Raw genomic sequence first — 24,291 nt, 5'->3', positions numbered from 1 at the left:
ATAACATCAATAATAGAAAATGCTATTCCTCAAAAAATCAATCAACATCTAAACTTTAAAAAATTAATTTCAAGTTTGTTATTTTTTGTTTAATCAAAAGAGATTGAAACTTCCTTATATGCTATGTAGCTTCATGTGTGCACTAGTTGCTCCCAAAAAAATTTATAGAACTCCCCCTTTTCATCTTTTGATTTGTAAGCATAATTTTAATCTTTACCTTTTGCTATGATTTTGTCCTATGGTTGCATGATGAACCCTTATTTACCCCAAAAAAAAAAAAAAAAAAAAGCAAATCTTTAGGAGTTTGGTTTTGCGGATATTGGGTAATTGAACAGCCAGCTCTTTACGTTCTATGAGCTGGAACATGTAATTCCATATGGTTCGGCTAGAATGGCCGGTGCGCCGTTGGCCGAGCATTAACGCGTTTCGTTACCCAATCCCGCAGTTCCGTCCGGGTCAAACGCCATTCCACCGGTTTAATCACCCATTTTTGCAGGTCCTGCTTGGTCCCACCTCCACTGTTCAGTTCCCAGCATCACTGATAGCTCCCACTCACGCCCGGCCCCACGCACCACCACCGCCGATCACTTGAGCAACACCACCGCGCGTCCCGGCTCTCGATCTCGTTCGTGCGGAATCTGAAATCTCCGGTGACAATCCCGCTGAGACGCGCATGATTAAGTGTTTAAGCGGCGAGAAATGTCGCAGAATAACATTCCGGTAACCGAAACCTACTGGTCTTTGGTTGATAAAGCGGACAAGAAGTTTTCCAAGATCAGGGATTCGCCTTATTACGAACGCAATAGGTTCTTCTCTTGATTTTCTTCTTTTCTTTTCTTTTTCTTTTTCTTTTTTTTGGGGGGAGGGGGGGTGGTGGACCGGTTGTCGGGGTGGTGTTTAACACTTACATTTTCTGCGTTTTCTGCTGCTTAATTCTGAAACTATATAGTGAAAATTATAGTATTTTATTATTTTGATTATTTTTATAATTCAGCGGTGAGAATAGAGAATAAATAGAATGCATTGGTATTGAGATTGTAATATAGGTACTTGATAGGTTGCACTTCCGAATATTTTCGTGTAAGATTGGAAAGCAGGGCCTTGTTTGCATGTATGTTTGTTTTATCGTTTTAAAATTTTTTTTTTCTTGTTTTTTATTTTCTGGGAAGATTGTGTATGTTTGGTTGCTAAGAAAACAGAGAAAAACGGGAGAAGAAGAGAAGGAAACCTGTTTGGTACTGCAGTTGAGAATTATTTTCTGGCTTAAAAATTGCAATACTAACAATAATGTGGAAAACATGTTTATAGTTCATTTTCCATAACTTTTTAAAGCATTTTCCCATGAAGTGCGATTTTCCAAGGAAACTGTTAGAATTCTTTTTTGTTATTTTCTACATAAATACATGCTAGCCCTTTTAACTGTTGACAATGGTGTGGAGGTCTATGCTCTCTCTCTCTCTCTCTCTCTCTGTAGTTTATGTTAGCAAGCTAACATAAGTGTTTAAATAGGAAACCTATTTTCCCTCATTTTGCAGTCATATGCATTTGCTATCAGTTTTTATTGTCATTGTGTTTTTATGACAGAATTGGAGTGTATTTTTTTTTCTTTGATGGCCTGGAACTCCAGCCTTGGACGAGCCCTTTGGACCCCCAAAGTAGCACCAAACAGGGGGAAGACTGACTGGCCCCACAAAATAAAGCTGCATCATACTGAACTTTTATTTGTTTTTTGATTGATTGTTTTACCCACTATAACCTTGTGATTATGGCCATGTTTTAGGTATGATACTTATTTCCACAAGGTGTTCAAGATTTACACGCAGTTGTGGAAGTTTCAACAAGAGAATCGGCAGAAGCTAGTAGAAGCAGGGCTCAAGAGATGGGAAATTGGTGAGATTGCATCTCGAATTGCTCAACTTTATTTTGGGCAGTATATGCGAACAAGTGAATCTAGTTATCTATCCGAGTCATATATATTCTATGAGGCAATCTTGAGTAGAGAGTATTTCAAGGAGGGATTGTTTCAAGATCTTAATCTCGCAAACAAGCAGTTGAGATTTTTTGCTAGGTTTATGATGGTGTGTCTTGTTTTAAACCGGAGGGAAATGGTGCATCAATTAGTAAACCAGCTCAAGATGTTGATTGATGAGTGCAAGAGGACTTTTCAGGTTATCTCTTTGTCAATCTTCTTTTTTTATTTATTTATTTTCAATACATATATTTTTGTTGCAATTATATCCTTTGAATTTTATGTGTCATGTTCAAACAAGTTTGTCATTTACATGCGTTCAAAATTAAATTGTGGGAACAACGCCATTTACTAAAATTCTTTACATCGACTCTCTCTCTCTCTCTCTCTTTTTTTTTAATCTGAAAATTATAATTATAAAGATAAAAAATGGATATGTACAAATAGCCCAAAGCTCACACACAACCTGAGAAAACATACAATTTAAAGGCTAACAATCACACTATGCATCCATACCTGGGCATTCCCAAGACCTAGTAATCAACTAACTACAATCAAGTACATAGGAATGGGAATTTATCATAAACTATTCTAAAAGTGTGAGTTTGGATCACTTTTACAATAGCGTCCGGACGAGTTACTAGCCCTTCAAATCTCCTTTTGTTTCGGAAGTGCCAAATCCAATAAACAGTAATGGTAAGACAGGCCCTCTTAGCCACCGCCGTAACTCCTGTGCCTCTAACTTCTTTGATAAGCCATTTGATACTGGCCTTAATTGTAGACATTGCGCTGGTCATTTTAAGCCATCCTCTTAAGTGATTCCAAATAGTACTGGATATTCTGCATTTGAAGAATAGATGCTCAGCATTCTCCTTTTCAATTCCACACAGCACACATGTGTCGTCAATATCCTCCCAATTACATCTATCACTGATGAGTAGTTTACCTTTAGCAGCCAGCCATAATAGAAATGAGTGCTTCGGGTCACATGGATTCTTCCATATCAACTTGTGCCGTGGTACAATACTCCCTTTAGGTCTCCAAAATTGGTATGCTTCATGACAGTGGAAATATTGCTCATCATCCCATTCCTTTAGCTTATCCACAGCCTTCATTCTATCACCACATCTAACAATCAGCATGTCCTTTATGCCATTGAGTTTCTTGAATAAGGGGGAATCATCATGTTTGGCCATAGCCTCCCATAAACTACCACCTCTTAAATAAACATGGTTAACCCACCTAGACCATAAGGAATCTTTCTTATTATGTATATTCCATAAGGTTTTAGTGAGTAGGGGCCAAGTTTCAACTTTTTGAGATCCATTACCCCCAATCCACCCTCCATTTTTGGCAAGCATACATCACTCCATGCAACCAATGACTTCTTCTTATCACCCCATAGGAAGGCTCGACTGAGTTTAATCACATGAGCCATCATAGAATTAGGAATAGGAAAGATCGAAAGCCAAAAAATCTCCACACCTCGCATTACTGAGTTAAGTAGCTGCAGCTTACCTGCATAAGAGAGAGAGTGACCTGGCCAAAAGCTAATCTGATTGCCAATTCTGTTAATGAGGGGAGAAAAATGCATCACATTCAGTCTCGTGGAAGCCAATGGTATACCTAGATAACGAAATGGGAAGTCCCCCAAAGGGAAACCAGTTACGCTCTTAATCGACTCCAGAGCACTACCATTTAATCCAGCACAATAAAGGTTAGATTTAATTAGACTAGCACAAAGCCCCGAGCAATCAGCAACCAGGTTCAGTCTATCCATAACCATTCTAGCAGAAGAGTCATCTCCCCTAGCAAATATAATCAAGTCATCGGCAAATGTTGATGTTGCCTTTTTTGAGTCTACACCATACTATTCCGAGTCTTTGAGTTCCATTGACCTTGATGTGTCCCTTCCTCTGCCTAGCCTTTCAAATCTTAACCTATTCATTTATGAAGAATCCTCCAACATCTTCATCCAATCTGAGTCCTTCTCGTCCCTTGGATCATCCCAATTTGCAGTTATACACATGATGATTCAAGGGAGGAGGTTCTCCTCCATCTGCTTCTACACCTCTAGTTCCATTATCAGATGATCCTACTTCCTAAAATGTTGATCCTTTTATAGTTGTTTGGAAAGGTAAACACACTTGTGCCCACATCCAATTTCTAATTTTGTTTGTTATAATATTATTGTTGTCTTCGTGTTCCATTTTCTGTTGCTCTTCCAAAATCTATTTTGAAGCTGTATCTAATTTTGGGTGGACGACTGTAATGGTTGAAGAGATGCGTGCTCTATATGATCACGATGCTTGGGATTTGGTACCTCTTCCTCTTGATAAGTGTGTGGTTGGTTGTTGCTGGGTGTTCAATGTGAAAGTCAATCCTAATGGTTCCATGACTCATTTGAAGGCCCGCCTTATTGCTAAGGGATATGGTTTGGATTATGGAGACACAGTCTCTCCGGTTACCAAACTTGCCTTGGTATGTTTGTTCATCTCCTTAGTCACTACTTGTCACTATCCTTCACATCAATTAGATGTGAAGAATGCTTTCCTACATGGTGATCTTCAGGATTAGGTTTATATGGAGTAACCACCTAGGTTTGTTGCTCAGAAGGAGTCATGCTTAGTGTGTAGGCTCAACAAATCATTATATGGTAAGCAATCTCTTAGAGCATTGGTCAATTTAGTGTTGTAGTACTTGAGTTTGGTCTTCAACGGTCTGCAATGGATAACTCTGTATTTTATTGTCATACTCCATTCGGCAATATTCTGCTTATTGCGTATGATTTGCAGTGTGCTGACTTATTCACTAAAACCTTGGAGTTTGCTCGTGTTAAATTCATTTGTGACAAGTTAGGAGCATATGATATTTATACTCCAGCTCGAGGGGGAGTGCTAATGGTTATTTTGGTCATTTAGCATTATCAGTATGCACTAGAGTGATGTTAGTTAATGTGAGTTAGTAAGGTTATTATGGTTATTGGTATGTACTTAACATTTATTATAAATAGAGGGAGAGACCTATCATTGAGGTAAGGTCTTCTATTTTACCCAATTATTCAACAATTCTTTTGCTTGGAGTTTATGGGATATATTGTTTGGTATTTGGACATAACTGGGTTTGTATGGAGTTAGAGGATGATTTCTTGACTCTTCCTGTTAGATGTTATCGTAGGGGTAACGATGCTAGTAGCTTGTGGAGATATGTGGTTTTTTTTGGTTTCGAGGAGGATTTGGTTCAAACGAAATGGCCATACTTTTATAGGCAAGAGGTTAACAGTATTGTTGCTTTGGGATAGGATGCGTTATATGGCTTTGCTTTGGACTCTTGTAGCTGGTTTTACATCTCCAGTGAGATTGGCCTTTGCTATTATTTTGTTTTTTTGTTTTTGTTTTTGTTTTCATTTGTTTTTTTGGTTTCTACTTCTTTTTAGGAGGATTTCTTGTCGCATTTTCTGAATGTATTTTTTCTCCTTTAATGACTTCTTTTTCTTTTTGCTTTAAAAAGGAATTTAATATGTTTATGTTTGCGTCACACAGATTGGTTCACATGAAAGCCCAAGGGTCCTCCTGAGGTATTCATGCCATTCTTTCTTTTTTAGGTTGCGTTTTTCCTTGGGTCATTCCTATTAATACGGAATCTTGGGAGAGAGTAATGAGTTTGTTCGGGATCCTAGGTATTTCTCGTCGGATTTGGTTTCCATCTTCCAACTTTCTAGTGGCATTTATGTTATGGTGAACAGAATATAAAATAAAATTCCATTGTTATCTTTTATTTATTTATCTATTGGGTTTTCAAAATGATGAGCCTTCTTTCGCTATGCTAAATGATTTGGTAATATTCAAATCCTTGAAGGTTTTGTATTTTTTGTACATCTCAAAATAGCAAAATATTGATATTCAAAAGTTCAGATTCTTTTTCTCTCTCTGCATTTTTTTATGCAAATCTGCAATCTTTGTTTTGTAATATTCAGGGGGTACTTTTGTGATGGGATTTATTTTTGGTTGGGCTTTAGAAGATACGTAGTTTTTAGAGGGGGCTATAACTTACATAAAAAATGGGAGTTGGATTCTCTTGGAAGCCTTGGAGTTGGTATAAGTAGGATCCTTTAGCCACTTTTCCAGGAGTTTTTTATTATTTTATTTTATTTTTTTTATTTTTTCTTTTCTAGGAAGTTTTTTCTCTTTTCTCTTGGAGAATATTTCTCTGTGGAGCTTAGCTCCAGACTGCTAGGGTTGTGAAGATTTGTAGGTTTGGGTTTTGAGGGTTTGACACTGCGGTGCCTACTAGTCCCTTCATGGCTGCTAAAGGCATGAGAGGCTAGCAGAAGGCTGCTATTATTGTGCTGAAACAATGCCAAAACAGGTAGTTGTTCTGAGCTAGTGTGGATTTGAGGTGTTTCCACTTTTAACTTAAAATAAAGGTCGATTGGGCCTTGGGTTTGATACTTTTTAATTGTTTTCTTAGTTCTTTGTAAAGTATCATTATGTATTAGGTGATGATAGTATTGGGTGATGATATGAGGATAAAATTGCTGTTGTGCATAGAAATTGCCCTATTTGCTAGACTGAAATTCATAGTAGTAATTTCTTTACTATTTGTTGAGGATTCAATAGTTATTTGAGGGAAATAAAGCTTTAAAAATGCTATTATGTTATCTTATCCTTTATTTGTGAATTTTTCTGCTATTCTACACCTATTTGCATCAATTTTCTTGGCATTTGGTTTTGAAATTTTATGAGGAAAAAACCCGGAAGGATTTTCATAAATTAAATATTTTTTGATAACAAAGAACTTACCCTTTTTTTTGTTCGCGGAATGTCTATTCCTAAGAATAGATTAGTTATAATATTGAGAGCCTAGCTTCAGAATTGCAGCATACTAGGCCTCGTTTTGGAGAGGGAGAAGGGTCAACAAAAGAATCAAGTAGAGGTGGATGGGCTGAGTTCAGACGATTGTCCACTTTTAGGAAAACCTGTGTCAGAATACTTTAATAAAGAGGTTGTAGATCTTGGCAAGCAAGTTGATCTTTCAACAGTAGCTCATATTGAGTTGATGAACATGATTTCAGAAGGCGATATGGAAGAGAGTTTGATGTGTGATTTAGATGAAGAGTTGAGCATCATGTGCAAGTTTGAGAAAGAGCCTCAGGTTGATCAGATGAGCTGAATTTGAGGATGAAGGACTGTATCAGTTGTTCAAAAATCCTGATGGAGAGCTAGAATAGGTGACGCTAACAAGGAGGAAATTCTGGAACCGAGTTTGTAGCAAATGGAGAGTGATAGACTTCACTCGAATTCCGATCTTGCACAAGCAGGTACTTATTCTTCTAATCATAATTGTGGCTAGATGAATGCTCCAAGTAGTGCGGGAATCTTGCCTTTTGACCTTGGCCATGGGCCTAGTTGCTACCTTGTTTTTGAAGTCCATTGTTTTTTGTTTTTTTTGATGTTTTGGGGGAGGATCATACTAGGAAAATGGATTTTCTTTTAGGGGACCCTTGTACATCTAAGAGAGTAAAGGCATTCTGCCCATCCCTATTTAACCTGCGCCTTTTTGTTAACTTTTTGTCATAGGGATGATTTTTATGGGGGGGAGAGTCATGATCCTAGCTTTAAGGGAGGTGAGAGAGACTGACTTGAACTGCAACAACTCCTCGAACCAGTTGTTAAAGTGGTTAAGTTGGGTTTGAGTCCTTGGATGTATAAGAGAAAGAAGAAGAAAGTCTAGAAGAAATTAAAAAAATTGGTGTTATCAATTAATTATGGGGGTGGGAGATGAGTTGGGAAGGGTGCTAAATGTGTTAGATTATGAAGATAGTCCGAATGTGAGAAGTTTAGGTAGTTTGAGTAAGAGGAGTTTGATTAAGGAGGTTTTGGATACTCCCTTGATATTGTTCTTATCTAGGAAACTAAATTGGAATCGATAGATGGGGGCTTAGTGAAGACTATTTGGGGTGGGTGTTGTAGGGATTGGAATTTTTGCCTTCAAGAGGCGCTTCAGGGGGCATTCTTGTCTTATGGGATCTGCACTCTATTTCGAAAATGGATAGTTTGATGGTGTATTTTTCTTTGTCGGTTTTATTCTAAATTAGAGGGAGGGGGTAGTGTTGGGTTTCATTAGTTTTTGGCCCTTCTAGGCCTACCTTGAGGAACTCCTTTTGGGAAGAGCTTTGCTCTATCTTTGGCATTTGTTCGCCTAGGTGGATCGTGGGAGGAGATTTCAATGCTGTTAGATTTCCTAGAGAGAAGAAAGGGTTGGGGGGGGGGGGGGGGGAGAACTACCGCGAGTATGCTCAAGTTTGGTTATTTTATTGAGGATTGCTGGTTGAGGGATCTTCCTTTGGGGATTCCTTCATTCACTTGGTTAGTTGGGGGGGGGGGGTGTGGGGGGTGCTGGAGTAGTGGCTAGTAGATTGGATAGATTTTTGTTCTGTAGTGAGTGTGAGGATGAGTTTCTTAACCTTTCTCATACCATTCCTTATAGGACTTCTACTAATCACTTTCCTATTTTGCTGGAGTCTAGTAAAGTGTCAAGGGGTCCCACCTGTTTCAGGTTTGAAAGCATGTGGCTAAACCATGCGACTTTTATGCCTTTGATTTTGATTATGGTTTCTTGCGGAGAGGAAGTGGAGAGTGGTTGGGATGGTTTTAGTTTCAGGAGGAAGTTAATAAGGTTGAAGGAAAAACTGAAATCTTGAAATAAGGGGGAGCTCAGTATGTCAAACTTGGAAAATCTAGTCTTTTAGGCAAGTTGGCACATTTGGATAGAAAGGAGGAGAAGGTAATGTTGTCGGATAGTGAGGAGGCTAGAAGAGTCTATTAAAAATGAGCTGGAAGAGGTGATTTTCTAGGAAATGAGGAGTTGGAGGCAAAAGACCAAATTTAAGTGGGTGAAAGATGATGATTGTATTTCCTCCTTTTTCCATAGATTAGTTGATGGTCACAAGAGGAAAAAATTGATTAGGGAGTTGGATTTGGGGTATGGGAGGTGTATTGATGATCAACATCTCATATCATCTATTATTATTGATTTCTTTCACGATTTGTATTTGGAGGATAGTTCTAGTAGACTTATGATTGAGGGTTTATATTAGGATCCTATGTCTACTGATCAACTGCATTGGTCAGAGAGACCATTTGATGTGTAGGAAGTGAGGGGGGTGGGATTTGGGAGGCATAGAGATAAGGCTTCGTGTCTAGATGGGTTTAACGTGGCCTGTTTTCAAGATTGTTGGGAGATGGTTAACGTTGATTTGATGAAATTTTTCTTTGATTTCTGTGGGAATAGGATTCTGAGCTAGAGTATCAACTCCAACTTTATAGCCTTGCCTAGAAAGCTAGATCTTCTAAGGTTGAGGACTTTAGACCTATTAGTATTTCCTCTAGTGTGTATGAGATTATCACTAAATTCTTAATTAATAAGTTGAGTGCTGTGCTCAATGATACTATTTCTAGAGCCTAGAGTGCTTTTTTTTTTTGTGGGGGGGGGGGGGGGGGAGGGGTGAAACAAAGAATGGATGCTACCTTGGTGGCTAGTGAGGCGCTGGAGGATATCTGTAGGAATTAGAGGAGGGAGTTCGTTTTCAAAATAGATTTTAAGAAAGCTTATGAATAGAGTGAGCTGGGGTTTCCTGGATAAGGTCTTCTTAAATTTGGAGGCAAAAGACCCAATTTAAGCGGGTGAAAGATGATGATTGTAATTCCTCCTTTTTCCATAGATTAGCTAATGGTTACAAGAGGAAAAATTTGATTAGAGAGCTGGGTTTGGGGGATGGGAGGTGCATTGGTGATCGACGTCTCATATAATCTATTATTACTGGTTTCTTTCACAATTTGTATTTGGAGGATAGTTATAGTAGACCTATGATTGAGGGTTTATATTAGGATCCTATGTCTACTGATCAACTGCATTGGTTAGAGAGACCATTTGATGAGGAGAAAGTGAGGGGGGTGGTATTTATGATGCATAGAGATAAAGCTTTAGGTCTAGACGGGTTTAACATGGCCTTCTTTCAAGATTGTTGGGAGATTGTTAACGTTGATTTGATGGAAGTTTTCATTGATTTCTATAGGAATAGGATTTTGAGCAAGAGTATCAACTCCAAATTTATAGCCTTGGTGCCTAGAAAGCTAGATTTTCTAAGGTTGAGGACTTTAGACCTATTAGTCTTTGCTCTAGTGTGTATAAGATTATCACTAAAGTCTTAACTAATACGTTGAGTGCTGTGCTCAATGATACTATTTCTAGAGCCTAGTAGTGGATGCTATCTTGGTGGCTAATGAGGTGCCAGAGGATATTTGTAGGAATAAGAAGAGGGAGTTCGTTTTCAAAATAGATTTTGAGAAAGCTTATGAACAGAGTGAGCTGGAGTTTCCTGGATAAGGTTTTCGTAAAAAAGGGTTTTGGGGAGCATTTGTGTAGGTGGATTAGGGCTTGTCTGTCTAATGTGTGGTTCTCAGTGAGAGGAGGAGCTGAAAAGAATATCATTAAAGAACGAATTGGAAGAGGTGATTTTTAAGAAAATGAGACGTTGGAGGTAGAAGATGAAGTTTAAAATGCTAAGAGAAGGTGATTGTAATAATAGACTTTTTCATAGGATAGCAAGTGGAAAAATGAGGAAAAATTTGATTAGGGAGCTAGAATTGGATAGAGGGGATATTATCTAGGAAATAGTAGGATAGCCTCGGAGATCATTGATTTTTACTGTAATTTGTTTTTTGAGGAAGAAGAATATAGACTGATGGTGGAAGGGTTAGAGTGGGACCCTTTGACTAATGATAAGATAGCTTGGCTAGAAAGACCTTTTGAGGAAGAGGAAGGGAGATCTACTGTCTTTGGAATGGAAAGGGATAAAGCTCTAGGGCTGGACATTCAATTTGGCTTTTTTTCGAGAATGTTGGGTGGTGGTTAAGGATGACTTGATGAAGGTTTTTAATAAACAGGAATGGATTTTATGTAAGATTATTAATTCTACCTTCATAATTTTGGTGCCTAAAAAAACAGGTGTATCTAGATATCTGATTATTCTATTAGTCTATTATCCAATGCTTATAAAATAATCACACAAGTACTAGCTAGAAGGTTATAATGCTATTACTAAGGCGCAAAGTGTTGGGGGGGGGGGGGGACAGATTGTGGATGCAATTCTGATCGCGAATGAAGTCATTTAGGATATTAGGAGAAGGAAGAAGAAGGGGCTTATTTTTAAATTGGATTTATAGAAAGCCTATGATAGGGTGGGTTGGAATTTCTTGGATAAGATTTTTATGAAGAATGGTTTTAGAGAGAGATGGCGAAGTTGGATGAAAGGTTGTATGTCTAATGTGTTTTATTCGGTGTTGGTGAATGTTGAGCCTAAATCTTGGTTTAGGGCTACGAGAAAGGATTAGACAAGGGGGCCTTATTCCTCTTTTTCCATTTTTTTTAGTGGTGGACGCCTTGAGTAGAATGGTTGATAGAGCTGTGGTTAGAGGTTTGGTGAAAGGCCTCTGGGTGGGGAGGGAGGAGGTAATGGTTTCCTTCTTTTGTTTGCTGATCCTATGTTCTTTTTAAAGGATCATAGGTCATCTTTTCAAATATTTTGTGGCTTCTCCATATATTAAAAAGGGCTTCAGGGCTTGAGATCAATTTGGGGAAGAGCGGTATTGCTGCTATATATATGCCATCAGAGCACATTAGGGAGTTATCCTTGGAGGTAAGGCGCATTGCTTTGGATTGGCCGTTTCCTTATTTAGGAGTTCCGTTGGGGGGTAATCCTAAATACTTAGTTTTTTGGGATTCGGTTGTCAGAAGAGTGTCTAAGCAATTAAATGGTTGGAAGGGTGCTCTCTTTTCTTTAGGAGGTAGGATTACTCTCATTCAAGCTTGTGTTTCTAGTATCCCACTGTATTTTATTTTATTTTCAAAATTCCTGCGGGGTTGCAAGTAGGATTGAGAGAATCATGAGAGATTTCCTTTGGTCAGGGGTGTGGGTGTTAGGGGTCATTTGGTGAGGTGGGAGGTGGCTTGTAAGTCAAAATGGGAGGGCAGCTTGGGTCTTGGTAATTTAGTGTCTAAAAACATGACTTTCTTGGCCAAATGGCTTTGGTGATTCCTTTTAGAGGTCACTTCCCGTTGGCATAAAGTTATAAAAAGCAAGTTTGGACTTGATGGGAATGGGTGGGGTACTTATTTGGGTTTTAGATGTTCTTCAAGAAGTTTGTGAAAAGCCATCTCTCAGATTTATTCCCTAATTTTATTTTATTTTATTTTTATAGTAAAGAAAGGTATATTAGATAGAGAAAGAGAAATTACAATGAAAGAGGACAAGAAGTCCATCCCACAAAAAGAAAATAAAAAATAAAAAATTTTAAAAAATAAAAAGAAAAAAATAATGATTAAACAAGGAACCCCCTCTTCAATCCTTTTTCCTTTATAGTTCAGCGAATTCTTCAAGTTAGCTAACTCCCTTCGACCCTTTTAAGCTTTGTTTTTACACCCATTAAGATAACCTCCCTTTCCCCCAGGATCACAAAACTTTAAATCCAATATATCCATGAGATCTTGAACTTCAAAATCCTTCCTGAAATCTCCTCCAGTGGTGTTGGTAAAATACTGTCCTCGCGCTGCAACTCATTAACCAATTGTCATTTTCAAATATTGAGACCATCTCCACTCCTTCCAAAGGGGATGGGTATGCATATGATAAGTCCCTAAACCATCATTGGAGTCAGAAACATATCCATGTTGTTCCCTAGTTTCATCCAATAATAAACCCCACCACAATCAAACTCACTTAGACCATTGCTTTCATTCTCTAATAAATCCCCCCATTTCTATACCTCCTTTCCTTTGCTAACCCCATCACAAGAATTGCCTATTTGTTCTTAGCATTAATGTCTTCCACAATAACTCTCTTTCCTTCCAAATTCCTCTTTAAATCATTGGCACTATGTCACCAGAGTGCTCTTTTTTCTTTGAACATTTTTTTCATATCTGCACCCATTTGCGCAACCTTCTGATGAGTATAAACCTTAGGATTGCTAGTTCCCTTTGCCTTAAGGTCTGAGGCATCAAATATCCTACCCAAAACACTGTCACCATTGTAAACCTTTGTTTTAGCATCTTCTTGTTCCAGAACACAATCATCGACCAAAACTCTAGAATTGTTTGAAGCAAGACTTTCCTTCATCGTTTCTTTCTCTTTAACCCTTTCAGTACTGTTGCTTTTTTTGAATGAATATGGCAAACCCTCTTGGTCTTCAAGAATCTGCTTTGAAACTGAACATTGTATTGGTTGTACCGCATAGCTGTTATGTCTGCCAACACCAATTAATGGGAGAATTCTGGGTTTGAAATGCAGGAAATTTCTCATATTCCTCAACCCAACCTCCACCTTCTGGTAATTGCTGCTCTTGCTGGGAGGATCCTTCCATAACAGCTTCACGCAAGTGCTCTCTTTTTGATCCATCACTCCCAGCCAAACATCCTTGGTCTTTAGAAACTCCATTGGAAGGACCCTCTTTGGGCGCTAATTGAGACCTGAACAATTCCTTGAACATTTACACCAGCCTCTTGGGCCTGGTCCACATAATTCAATGGGCCTGTTTAAATGGATGGTCTATTTGAGAATGATGTAACTCAGAAGAAACCTCCTTTGTTTCCAAAGGATGGCCCAATTCGTTTTTACCAAGACTATGGGCCTGTTCAATAAGTTTGCCTAACTTAGTTAAAAAAGAAATTGCTCCTTTCTCATAACCTGGTCTAGGTCCAAGACGGAAACAAACCCCCCTGACCCAATATTCTTTGCTTGTCTTCCCCAAGCACAACCTAGCCCACCTCTGCTAGCTTCCATGCTCCTTTCGAAACTCTATATAGCTGGACTCTGTACATTCTTCTCCGATTGAACATTTGCGATTTATGGCTGATTAACAGTGACTGCTGCTGAGTTCGAAATCTCAGCTTTTTTCATTTGAACCATACCGCCACACCTACAACACCTCTCTTCCTTATTGGCGGCCCTAACTTGACCTCTAGAGAGGGCTTGACGATTGCGACCCTTGACTCCATCTATATTACCTTCCAGCATGACCAGCCTCGACGATCTGAAATGTGGCCGACCTTCTGCAACTACTACAACAACAACAACAACAAAACCAAGCCTTAAGTCCCACTAGGTGGGGTTGGCTATATGAATCCTTCTGCCACTATTTCACCCAAATCTTTTCGTATCTCCTTCGCCAGGTCACAGAAAGCACTAGTAAAGCTTCACACCCTTCACCTTTTGCGTCACTAGGAATGAACACAGAAGACCTGCTGCGATTCAGCCCAACCCTAACTTCAGAAACTTTCCCACCTTTTTCTGCCTAATCGACAACCAATAGTTTGTAATACCCTTGCTAAAACTCTGATAATCTCACTCGTCTGTTGCAAGTAACATTCTTCTCAACCACAAGTAGAGATGAATTCCCCTCGCCCTCATCCAAACGTAGATCAAAGGATTTTCCTTTGATTTTGACAACATCCAACTCTTCTCGATACCCGGTTATTGGCAACATATTCTAAATCGTTAAGCGCAAATAGCCTATATAAAGAAGATCACTCTGATTGTCTCCTAGACTTATAAAAAAGTTATTATCCCCCCTACGGACTTCCAGGACATCCTCTTATGAGCAAGCACTAATACACACGCATTTGCCCGTTAGCTACTGTAACTCAGAAACCAGAGTCAAAGAGTAGTCGGCCCTACTTAGTTGACTGACAATGACAAATGAAACTTAGTGCCTGAGCCCCCCTGCGAATCCGTAAATCTGAGGAGCATGCCGCAACAAAAGGATTTCATATCCTAAACCAAACATCATCGCAGCAAACGAAGGTCGGGAAAAGAGGAATAGTATCATGACGGGGAGAGAGAGGGAGAGGGAGAGAGAGAGAGAGAGAGAAATAGGGCCATTTTGTGATATAGGCATTTTGGCCTTGACTTGTTCCCTCATTATTCCCCATACTAAATTTCTCTTGGACAAGAGTTGCAATATTTGCTTTTGGAAAGACCTTTGGTGGGGAATGTTCTTTTGTACTTTTGTTCACCTCTTTTCCTTGCCTAATCGTTTGAGCTTAGGACAGGATGGATTTATTTCTTCTTTTATTGTGGAGCTGGGTGGTCCTTTACCTTCTTGGGATTTCACTTTAGGAGACCGGAGATTTATAGGGATATGGTTGCTAAACACACATTGTCAACAGAGGTGTTGTTAATGAATTGTGTAGATTCATTGTTTATTGCTTGCCACTGCTTTCATGATTGCTTACTGTTTCCGCTGCCATTTGATTGAATGCTAATGAAAGTGTTTCGTGGATGAATGTTGGTAAATGATAGGCTGGCTAGTTAAGCAAGAGTGCTTTAGCTAGCACCGCACGGCCCCTTCACAAAGGTATGAAAATAGTTGGCTCCTCCTGGTCCTTTTATCTATCAGGGTTATTCTTGCAAGTCTTTATGTGAGTTCTTGACTAACTCTTGTTTTTCTTTTCCTCTCTATTAAATTATTTGGAAGGCCCAGGTCCCCCCTAAAATCAAAGCTTTTCTCTGGCTGGTTGTGCTTAACAGGATCAATATTGACAACTTGTTACATATTAGGAGACCATTAAATGCTCTTTCTCTGTATGTATGTGTGCTTTGTTTTAATTGCTCTGAAACTGCTCCTTGCAATCAATTTTGTTGATTTTATGCAAAGTTATCTCTCTCTCTCTCCAGAAGTAGGGTTTACAGCAAGAGTTTGTAGTATTCTTTTCTGTGTTGAGGCTGCTCTGCAGGGCTGGTAAGGTCAAGACAGCAGCTACTTGCTGCCAGCTGCTTGCCAAGTGCCTCCTTCTAGGCTAGAAACATGGCATGACTGTAGCAGCTGGTGGTAACAAGGGTCCTGCAGTGCTGCCATCTCTAAGTGTCGGCTGCTGGTTTTCAGAGCTGCCAAGTGGCTGCTGCTGGCTTGTAGTGCTGCCATGTCCACACTTGGTTTCAACATGCCCTGTTTCTTTTTTCCCTATTTTTGCCCCAACTCTTATGTTGTTTATGTTTTACCATATCCCTCATAATTTGCTTTCTCTAAGCCCCTCCTACCACTAATAAGTCAAATGGAATTCTTCCCAATATTAGTTAACACAATTAATGAATAGCATGGCGAGTTTGAATTTGTTTAATGCAAAACAAAGCAAGTCATGCTAAATTATCAAAGTAGTTTAAATTTACCGTGGCCTAAAGGATATAGTTATCACATTGGGCTTGTCCAGTGACAGAGGAGTTTTTGGCAATTCATTTTGTCGGTCTTGGCAGGGAAAAGGAAGGTAAAGAGTTATGGAATTGTGCTCTATTTGCTGTAATTTTAGGGTCTGTGGATGGAATGAAATGCGCGTATTTTCTCAGGAAAGAAGTCATTTTTGTTGGTTTGGGAGGAGATTCACTGTTTGACTTCTCTTTGGTATGTGGGTAATGGGAACTTCAAGGGGATGTGCTTTTCATATATTCAGTGTGATTGGTTTTCATTGTTGAATTGATAGGGCTTGTTGATTATTTTGGGTTTTTTATAGCATTTTTCTTGGTTTCCCTTTTTACTTTTTCTAGAGTAACCCAGAGTTTTGAAAGGAGATGTCTTATTTTCCTGTTTGTCCACTATCTTTAGTAGAAGTGGTGAATTGATTTGGTGTTGGAGCTAGTGTTGCTGGGGATTTTTAGGTTCATTTCTTCTTACCACGTTAATATTATCTCTCTTAATAGGTGCCAATCGTTGTTTCTTTACCTTTCCACCTGGAATTGGGCTGCATGTGCGAGGGAATGTTAAGGCTTCATGTGCATTATTGGCGCACAATTTAGTAGCTAGAGAGCGGTGACATGATTGAAAGAAAGCCTATGCTATGGTTCCCAGTGGAGGAAAAATTCTATGCTGCAGTTATGTGCAACATTGAAGGTTATTTGTATTTCTGCTCGTGGATTTGGATAATTTATCATTGTCCGCTCTATTTTGGACCGTCTTGTTTTGCATAATTTTCACCTTTCAGATTATTTTTTTTTTCTACTGTCCAGTTGGACTGAAATATGAAAGAGAAAACATAGTTTGAAACATTTGGTTAGAAGTAGTTCTGTCACAAAGCACAAGCAATTTTCTTGATTTAACATGCACATGATATCATTTGGCTATACCAATTGAGTTGTGGATTCTGTGTATTTGTCCATTGCCCTACATACCTGTGTATTGGCCTTAACCAAATCTTTTACACGAGGTTCATAGAGTCATGTTTGTTTGCTTAAGTTTCAAGTCGACAACAATTGTTGGGTACTCCATTGGTCTTTTCTAGATTTGGATTCATTCAATGCATGTTTTTGCTACATAAACCCATATACTTTGCTTAAGGGTCATTTTTGAGATTATGAATATGCATAATGGATAGCAATGTTAAGCATTGTGATATCCAGCCAATGACAGTGCAACACTTATTTTAGTATGAAAAGAGCTGATGGTCCTGCTTTGGTTTATTACGGTGTTGGTATGGTTTTTGTATAATGTTACTCATGCAACCTTATCTTCTCATCTAGTGTATCATTTCCTTAATATTCCCATCCCGAGCCTCTAAATAATGAATTTATGGATATTAATGAAATAAAATTGAATTGGTTTTGTGGGCGTATAATATTGACAAGCCTTATGGTGTGTGATAAGATAAACGTGTACCCTTTTTCTCTTTATAAAACACAAGAGAGCCTTTAAAAGTGCTTCTGCTTATTTGAATTTTTTGTATGGCAAGAAATTTTCTCGAATATGTTTCCCTTGTTGATTGATTGAATGACTTTGAAATTATTTTGCTTCCAGGAGACTGACTTTAAGGAATGGAAGATGGTGGTTCAGGAAATAATTAAATTTCTCAAAGCTGACTCAGTTTTTATGAATACAAGGCCTTTGAGATACAGTCTCGTGCTAGACCCTCATCCAGATTCTCTTCCACATGTTGCTGCATCCATAGCAAAGAGAAGTCTAAGACTACGAGATGCAATATTGTGCAGCTACCATTTTAATGAGGTTGGTTGCCCCATTTCTTTCTTTTTTAGTTTGGACTCCCAATAAGGACAATACCATATATTGTCTCTATTTGAACTCTTTCAATAATTTGTTTCCTGATATTGTATTACTTAGTGCACTAAATTGAAATGTGTGTGAACTTCCCCCTTTTGTTATCAATTTCTTGATCAGGTCAAGTTCTCAGAGCTGACTCTTGACACTTTTAGAATGCTCCAATGTCTAGAGTGGGAACCCAGTGGCTCATTTTACCAGTCAAGGGTTTCTCCTTCAGGTGGAGCTAGTACTAGCATTGGTCAGAATGGGGTCTCAGGGCCTAGTCGCATTAACTACTCACAGGAAATTACTGATCCTACCTTGCCATCTAACCCACGGAAAGCTGTGTTATATCGTCCATCTATTACACATTTCATAGCGGTGAGTATCGTTATCTTATATATTTGATGAGCATATCTATTTGTCTCCTTCTTTATCTATCTTTTCTGAACCGATTCTTTCAACTTTTAAAGTATCTGATTTTAGACTGTAACAATTGCAATTTTGTTTGTTTGTATCAATCGAATAAAAATAAGTTAAAGAGTTCGTTATATTATATAAGCTCTTGAAGCAGGGTTTTGATCTAATGGCCATAATGCTGATGTTATAGGAGTGTAGGAAAGCGAGGGAAATTCTCGAAGTATTGAAAATAGGGTCAGGTCTATGAACTTGGGGATAATTGATGCACTTGGTTGAAATTGAGGATAATTGTGTGTGTGCTCTGTTATAGGAATTCCGAAACAGTTTTCCATATCTTTTTGCATTGTGATTTTGCATGGAGGGTATAGAACAAACTGTTTGGTATTATGGAAGAGATTGGGTTTGCCCCTATTTCGCGGAATCATTTGCTGGCTTTGGGAGAAGGAAGGATAGGGCAGATCTGTGGAAGTGTGGCAAGTTTGCAGTCTTATGGGTTTATGGCTGGAACATAATGTATAATGTATGGACTTTTTCTGGGAAGAAGTTAGATTGTTGATTGGTGTGGGAAAAGATTCAGTATATGGCTTCTTTATGGTGTGTTGGGTTTGGACTTGCCACCATCATTCCTGGCTTCTGTACCTCCTTGATCAGATAACTTGAGGCCCAAGTCATCCAATAACTTCTGAGTGTCAAAATCCTTCCCATGAATTTCGTCTTGAATAGGAGTAGGCAGAATTCCATCCTTAAACCTTTTTATTATCTTTGTCATTTTCAAACATATTAATACCTTCTAAAGGAAGAGGCAGCATGTATGATAGATCCTCGAGATGATCAATAGAAGAATCAAGAAGACACTGTTCCTAAATATGGTCCAAAAGTAGACCTTTTTCGCATTCAAAATCACTACTCCCTATGCTATCCTCATCTGAAACATCTCCCCCCATCTCTTACTTTCCATACTCAACTTTGCCCTCTCAACGATTGGATCTTCCACTATACTTAATACTCCTTTGGATCCCCTCTTCATTATTTTTTGTGTTTTCTCAGTAGATAATTCTCGCTTTCTTCATTAAATTTCCTCCCTTTACAACCCATCTGCATATTCTTTTGATGAGTGTTCACCTTACCACTTGAATTATCTGAACAGACTCTCTTTCTAGCTTGATTTCCCACCAAACTAGAGATGAAGTCCTGGTTTTCCAACTCATAAGAAATAAAATTCTTTTAGCTAGACTCCCCCCCTAACGTTCCTTAAGCTCCCCCTAATGCCACTTTCCTCCAGCCGAGGAGAAACATCAAACTTATCAGGTCTTTCTCTTCCTTTTGTCTCTTGCACTTTACTCTTTGCAGAGCATCCCTTGTCATGACTGTCAAAGCTATTATTCAAAGAAGAGCACAAAGTCGGCTCACCTTGTACTTCATTAGTAGAAAGACACTGATCGACATGATGATGTTCTGAAGGACAATGAACTCCCGTATCATCCCAAATCATGGGCGTAAGCCTCCTTTATGTTCAGAGGGTTGTAAAGACTCTTGGGCCTTCCCAGATGAGTGGCCCATCTGCTCTTCTGTATTAGCTTTCTCGCTGCCCAACCCCATTTTAAAAACAAAAACTTGCTTTTGGGCCTCCTTAACGAAAAATCCCTTCAAAAGAGTTTAATAAGCTATTATTATTTTGAATAGCCAGTGCAAATCAATGTTAATAGATAACAAGCCAGGCCTAGACAACTATATTTTTGTCAGTCCATCTTCCATGCAAGGAACCTAGATGCCTCTGCCTTCATCTTCCCATGGTCCGCACTAGTAACCCTAGTCACCTCTATCCACTGCTTAGTCAATACCATTGCCTTCAACACCATCAGTTGTACTTGAGAAGTTACCTTTTGCGACTTCCCCTGTAGTGAGCACAAACCTTTTCCTGCAAATTCATAGAGATTAAACGACTTTTACCGTCGCCTGCGCTTCCAACAATGACTTGACTCCAAAGAGTGTTTTCCGTAGAACTTCTTACTATCTATTCCATTTGAGTTTGACCAACATGAACTCTCCAAAGCAACGAAGGCATCCCCAAATTGAGACCACCCTTCCCTTTTCAATCCTTCAGGAACAAAAAAGGAATACTTCTTACCCCTCCATCCATGTCCTAATTCCATGATAGTCACGTGAATCCCCATCCAATAATCAACATAATCCACCTGAAACCTTCGAAATCCCTTGCTGCACTTGCCAAAAAAGCCTAGAATCCTTGAAAACCATGAAGCAGCTCTTGAAGAGAGATGAACCCACTTTTGGTTCTTCTCAAGAATGAACAAAGCTTCGACCTTCCCTACCTTATCCAATCTTGCCTTGAAGGACTTCCCTTCGATCTGGATTGTGCAAACCCCCACCATTACTTCTAACTAGAAACATGAAAACAGTCGAACTAGAGAATTGTGATGGAAGGGCGAAAGCATGAGACAGTAAACCATCGTGAGACCCCAATTATAATCCCATAGGGAATCTTTTTAATTGTGCTCACCATTTACAACTTTTTTTGAGAGGTTTTTTGGTTTAAAATAAATTTGGGGAAAAGTGGTATAGCTTGTATAAACTTGGATGATTCTTGGTCTTTGGAGTTGTCTTCTTTAGCGGGTTAGTGGTATCCTAAATTAGCCTTTGACTTATCTAGGAGTGTCTTTGGGTGGTAATCCTAGGTCTGTTGGGTTTTGAGATCCGGTGCTGGACAAGGTTTCTAAGAGATAGACAGTTGTAAGGTGTTTTATTTTTTCCATGTGGGAGGATCACTTTTATTTAGGCTTGTCTTTCTACAAACCCTCTCTACTCTATCTAATTTTAAATTTCCAGGGACAGTTGCAAGAAGAGAGAGTTATGAGAGATTTTATTTTTCCCGAGATGGGGAAAAAAAGGATCATTTGTTCAGTTTGGAGATTGTGTGTAGGTCTAAAAAGGAAAAGGGGTGATGGGGGTGTTGGCCCTGGTAAGTTGGTGTCTAAAAATATTGCTTTGATGGGTACATGGCCTTGGAATTTCGCCTTAGAGGAGACTTCCCTTTGGCACAAGGTTATTAAAAGTAAATTTGGCATGCAGGGTAATTCATGGGATGCTAATGAGGCCAAGGGGTTCTTTTGAGAGCCCTTGTAAGTAATGGGAATTGCATTTAGTTTTGGGAAGACATTAGGGTGGGTAATGCTGCACTTTGCACTAATTTTCTTGGTTTGCATAGGTTGTCTGCATTTTTTTTATTTTTTATTTTTTTAATAGCAAAAAGAAATTTTATTAATAGATAAGAATATACAAAAATGGAGAAATAAGACATCCCTCTATAGAAAATCTGGGACAAACCAGAAAGAAAATACAAAAAATAGCAAAAGAAAGAAAAAGAAACAAACAGAAAAACTACAGCTCAGCTTGCATAATTAAGCCATGTGCTAATCTCATTGAACATCGAAGAAGCTCACTCCATTGAAATGCCTATGACAAACACGCCACAGTGACCAGGTAATGAACCTTTTCCCAAACCATAAAAAATTCAAATTTCTTCCCAAAAAATATGTACATTATGTTTCAACAACCCCCACAACACTGCAAAAAAAGCACATTTCCATAATGCTTCCTCTCTTCTCTCCTTCCAAAACCCACGAATGAAATAGCCACAAATTCCTCCACTGAATTTTGGCCAGCTCTCTCCCAGTAAACCAAATAACTTATTTTGTACTCGTAGAAACTGTAAGAATACTGCTTCGTATATTCACATAAAAAACTGTACAATATGCCCTACTATATAACATGTAATCAGCAGCTAAGTTAAGGAAATAAAATCCTAGAATAAAGGAATATATAAGAATCACGGAAATCCCTATTGACCAGCACCGCTTCTGAACATGCCTAAAAGAAGACAGTCAAGAATCATTCCTTAATTATAGAGATCACGCATGACTCCTAAACTGTAGTGATTTCTACACTCCCCCTCAAGTTGGATCATAGATGTTGATCTTGTCCAACTTGCCAATGAAATCCTCAAAGAGTTGCCGAGGTAGTCCCTTGGTGAATGTGTCTGCAATCTGCTCCTTAGTAGGGACATATGTCATGCAAATAGTTCCTTCTTCCACGTTTTCTTTAATGAAGTGTCTGTCAACTTCCACATGTTTGGTTCTGTCATGCTGGACGGGGTTGAGAGAGATACTGATAGCTGCCTTATTATCACAATACAGCTTGATAGGTAACTCTAACTCAGCATGTAGTTCTTCCAATAGCCTCCACAGCCATAATCCTTCACATATTCCCTGAGCAACAACTCTGAATTCTGCTTCTGCACTGCTCCTTGCTACAACATTATGTTTCTTGATTCTCCAAGTGACCAGATTTCCCCATACAAAGGTGCAGTATCGAGTCGTGGATGTTCTATCCTTTGTAGATCCAGCCCAATCAGCATCAGTGAATATTGCCACTTCCTTTTGTTCACTTTGCTTGAACAATAAGCCTTTCCCTGGGTATCCCTTTAGATATCTTAGGATCTTGAAGGCTGCTTCCTGGTGTGCTTCTTTTGGAGATTGCATATGCTGACTTGCTACACTTACTGCGAAAGCTATGTCTGGTTTGGTATGTGACAGGTTGATTAGTTTGCCGACTAATCTTTGATATTTCTCCCTATTTATTGGCTTCCCAACATTTTTTGTTCTTTTTCCTGCTTCAATAGGTGTGTCGCTTGGTTTGCAACCTAGCATGCCTGTTTCGGTCAAGAGATCAAGGGTTTATCTTCGTTGTGAAACACTAATTCCCTTATTTGATCTAGCTACCTCCATCCCTAGAAAGTATCGCATTTGCCGCCAATCCTTCACTTCAAATTCTCTGGCTAGAACATTCTTCAATCTTCCCATTTTCTCAATGTCATCTCCGGTGAGCATAATGTCGTCTGCATACACAATCAGAATAGTCTTCTTCCCATTTTTTTTTGAAAAACATAGTATGGTCAGACTTTCCTTGGCACTATCCCTCTCCTTTTATCACCTTTGTAATCATGCCCTGGGAGATTGTTTGAGTCCTTATAAGGACTTTCTTAGTTTACAAACTTTGTTTTCCTTGCCCCTTTTATTGAATCCAGGGGGTAATGTCATGTACACTTCTTCTTCCAGCTCACTATTTAGGAATGCATTTTTGATGTCGAGTTGTGGAAGTGGCCAGTCTAGATTGGCTGCTAGGGATAGTAGCACTCGGATAGTGTTCAACTTTGCCACGGGTGCAAAGGTTTTTGTGTAATCGATGCCATAGGTTTGAGTAAATCCTTTTTGCAACCAACCAAGCCTTGTATCTTTCAACTGTCCCATCTGCTCGGTATTTTATAGGGAACACCCATTTGCAGCCTACTGGTCTCTTTCCTCGTGGCAAATTCATTACCTCCCATGTTCCATTCTTTTCCAATGCCCTTATCTCCTCCATTACAGCCTCTCTCCATTCTGTAATTTCAAGTGCCTCCTCAATGTTCTTTGGAATTTTGACCCTGTCAAGGTTAGAGGTAAAGGCACGGTATCCCGTGGACAAGGTATTATTGGACACAAATTTTTCAATTGGATGAAGAGTACATGAACGAGGTTGTTTTTAAAGAGCAATGGGCAGGTCAATATCATCATATTTATTAGGAGTAGGTGCTATTGCCTGTTCTGAGTTGTTGGGAGCTTCTTGGTTGGGCTCTTGGTTGCTCGGAGCTGCCAATAGTTCTGACTCTCTTGGTGCTTCGGGTATGAGTTTTTCATTACCACTTGGCTTCGGCCTTCGTGGGTAGACTAGTGTCTCCTTGTTATTCTGTTGTTCTATCTCTCTTCCTGA

The 24,291-nt window shown here is 39.0% G+C and overlaps 1 protein-coding gene across 2 annotated transcripts in view; it reads left to right on the top strand.

Moving 5' to 3' along the window:
• Positions 1-291: 291 nt before the first annotated feature.
• LOC131166089 (uncharacterized) overlaps positions 292-24,291 on the top strand; it is a 63,519-nt gene continuing 39,519 nt past the window's right edge. The window contains exons 1-4 of one of the 2 annotated variants that reach the window (XM_058124347.1): positions 292-806; positions 1,781-2,168; positions 17,809-18,015; positions 18,187-18,429. In XM_058124347.1, the coding sequence (XP_057980330.1) occupies positions 700-806; positions 1,781-2,168; positions 17,809-18,015; positions 18,187-18,429 (945 nt within the window). In that variant the 5' untranslated portion in view covers positions 292-699. The remainder of the gene's footprint in view (positions 807-1,780; positions 2,169-17,808; positions 18,016-18,186; positions 18,430-24,291) is intronic. The other variant, XM_058124346.1, reaches the window with a different exon arrangement.

This window comes from Malania oleifera, chromosome 10 (genome assembly GCF_029873635.1).
Source record: "Malania oleifera isolate guangnan ecotype guangnan chromosome 10, ASM2987363v1, whole genome shotgun sequence".
Lineage (NCBI taxonomy): Eukaryota > Viridiplantae > Streptophyta > Magnoliopsida > Santalales > Ximeniaceae > Malania > Malania oleifera.
This window is presented reverse-complemented; position numbering and strand designations above follow the sequence as displayed.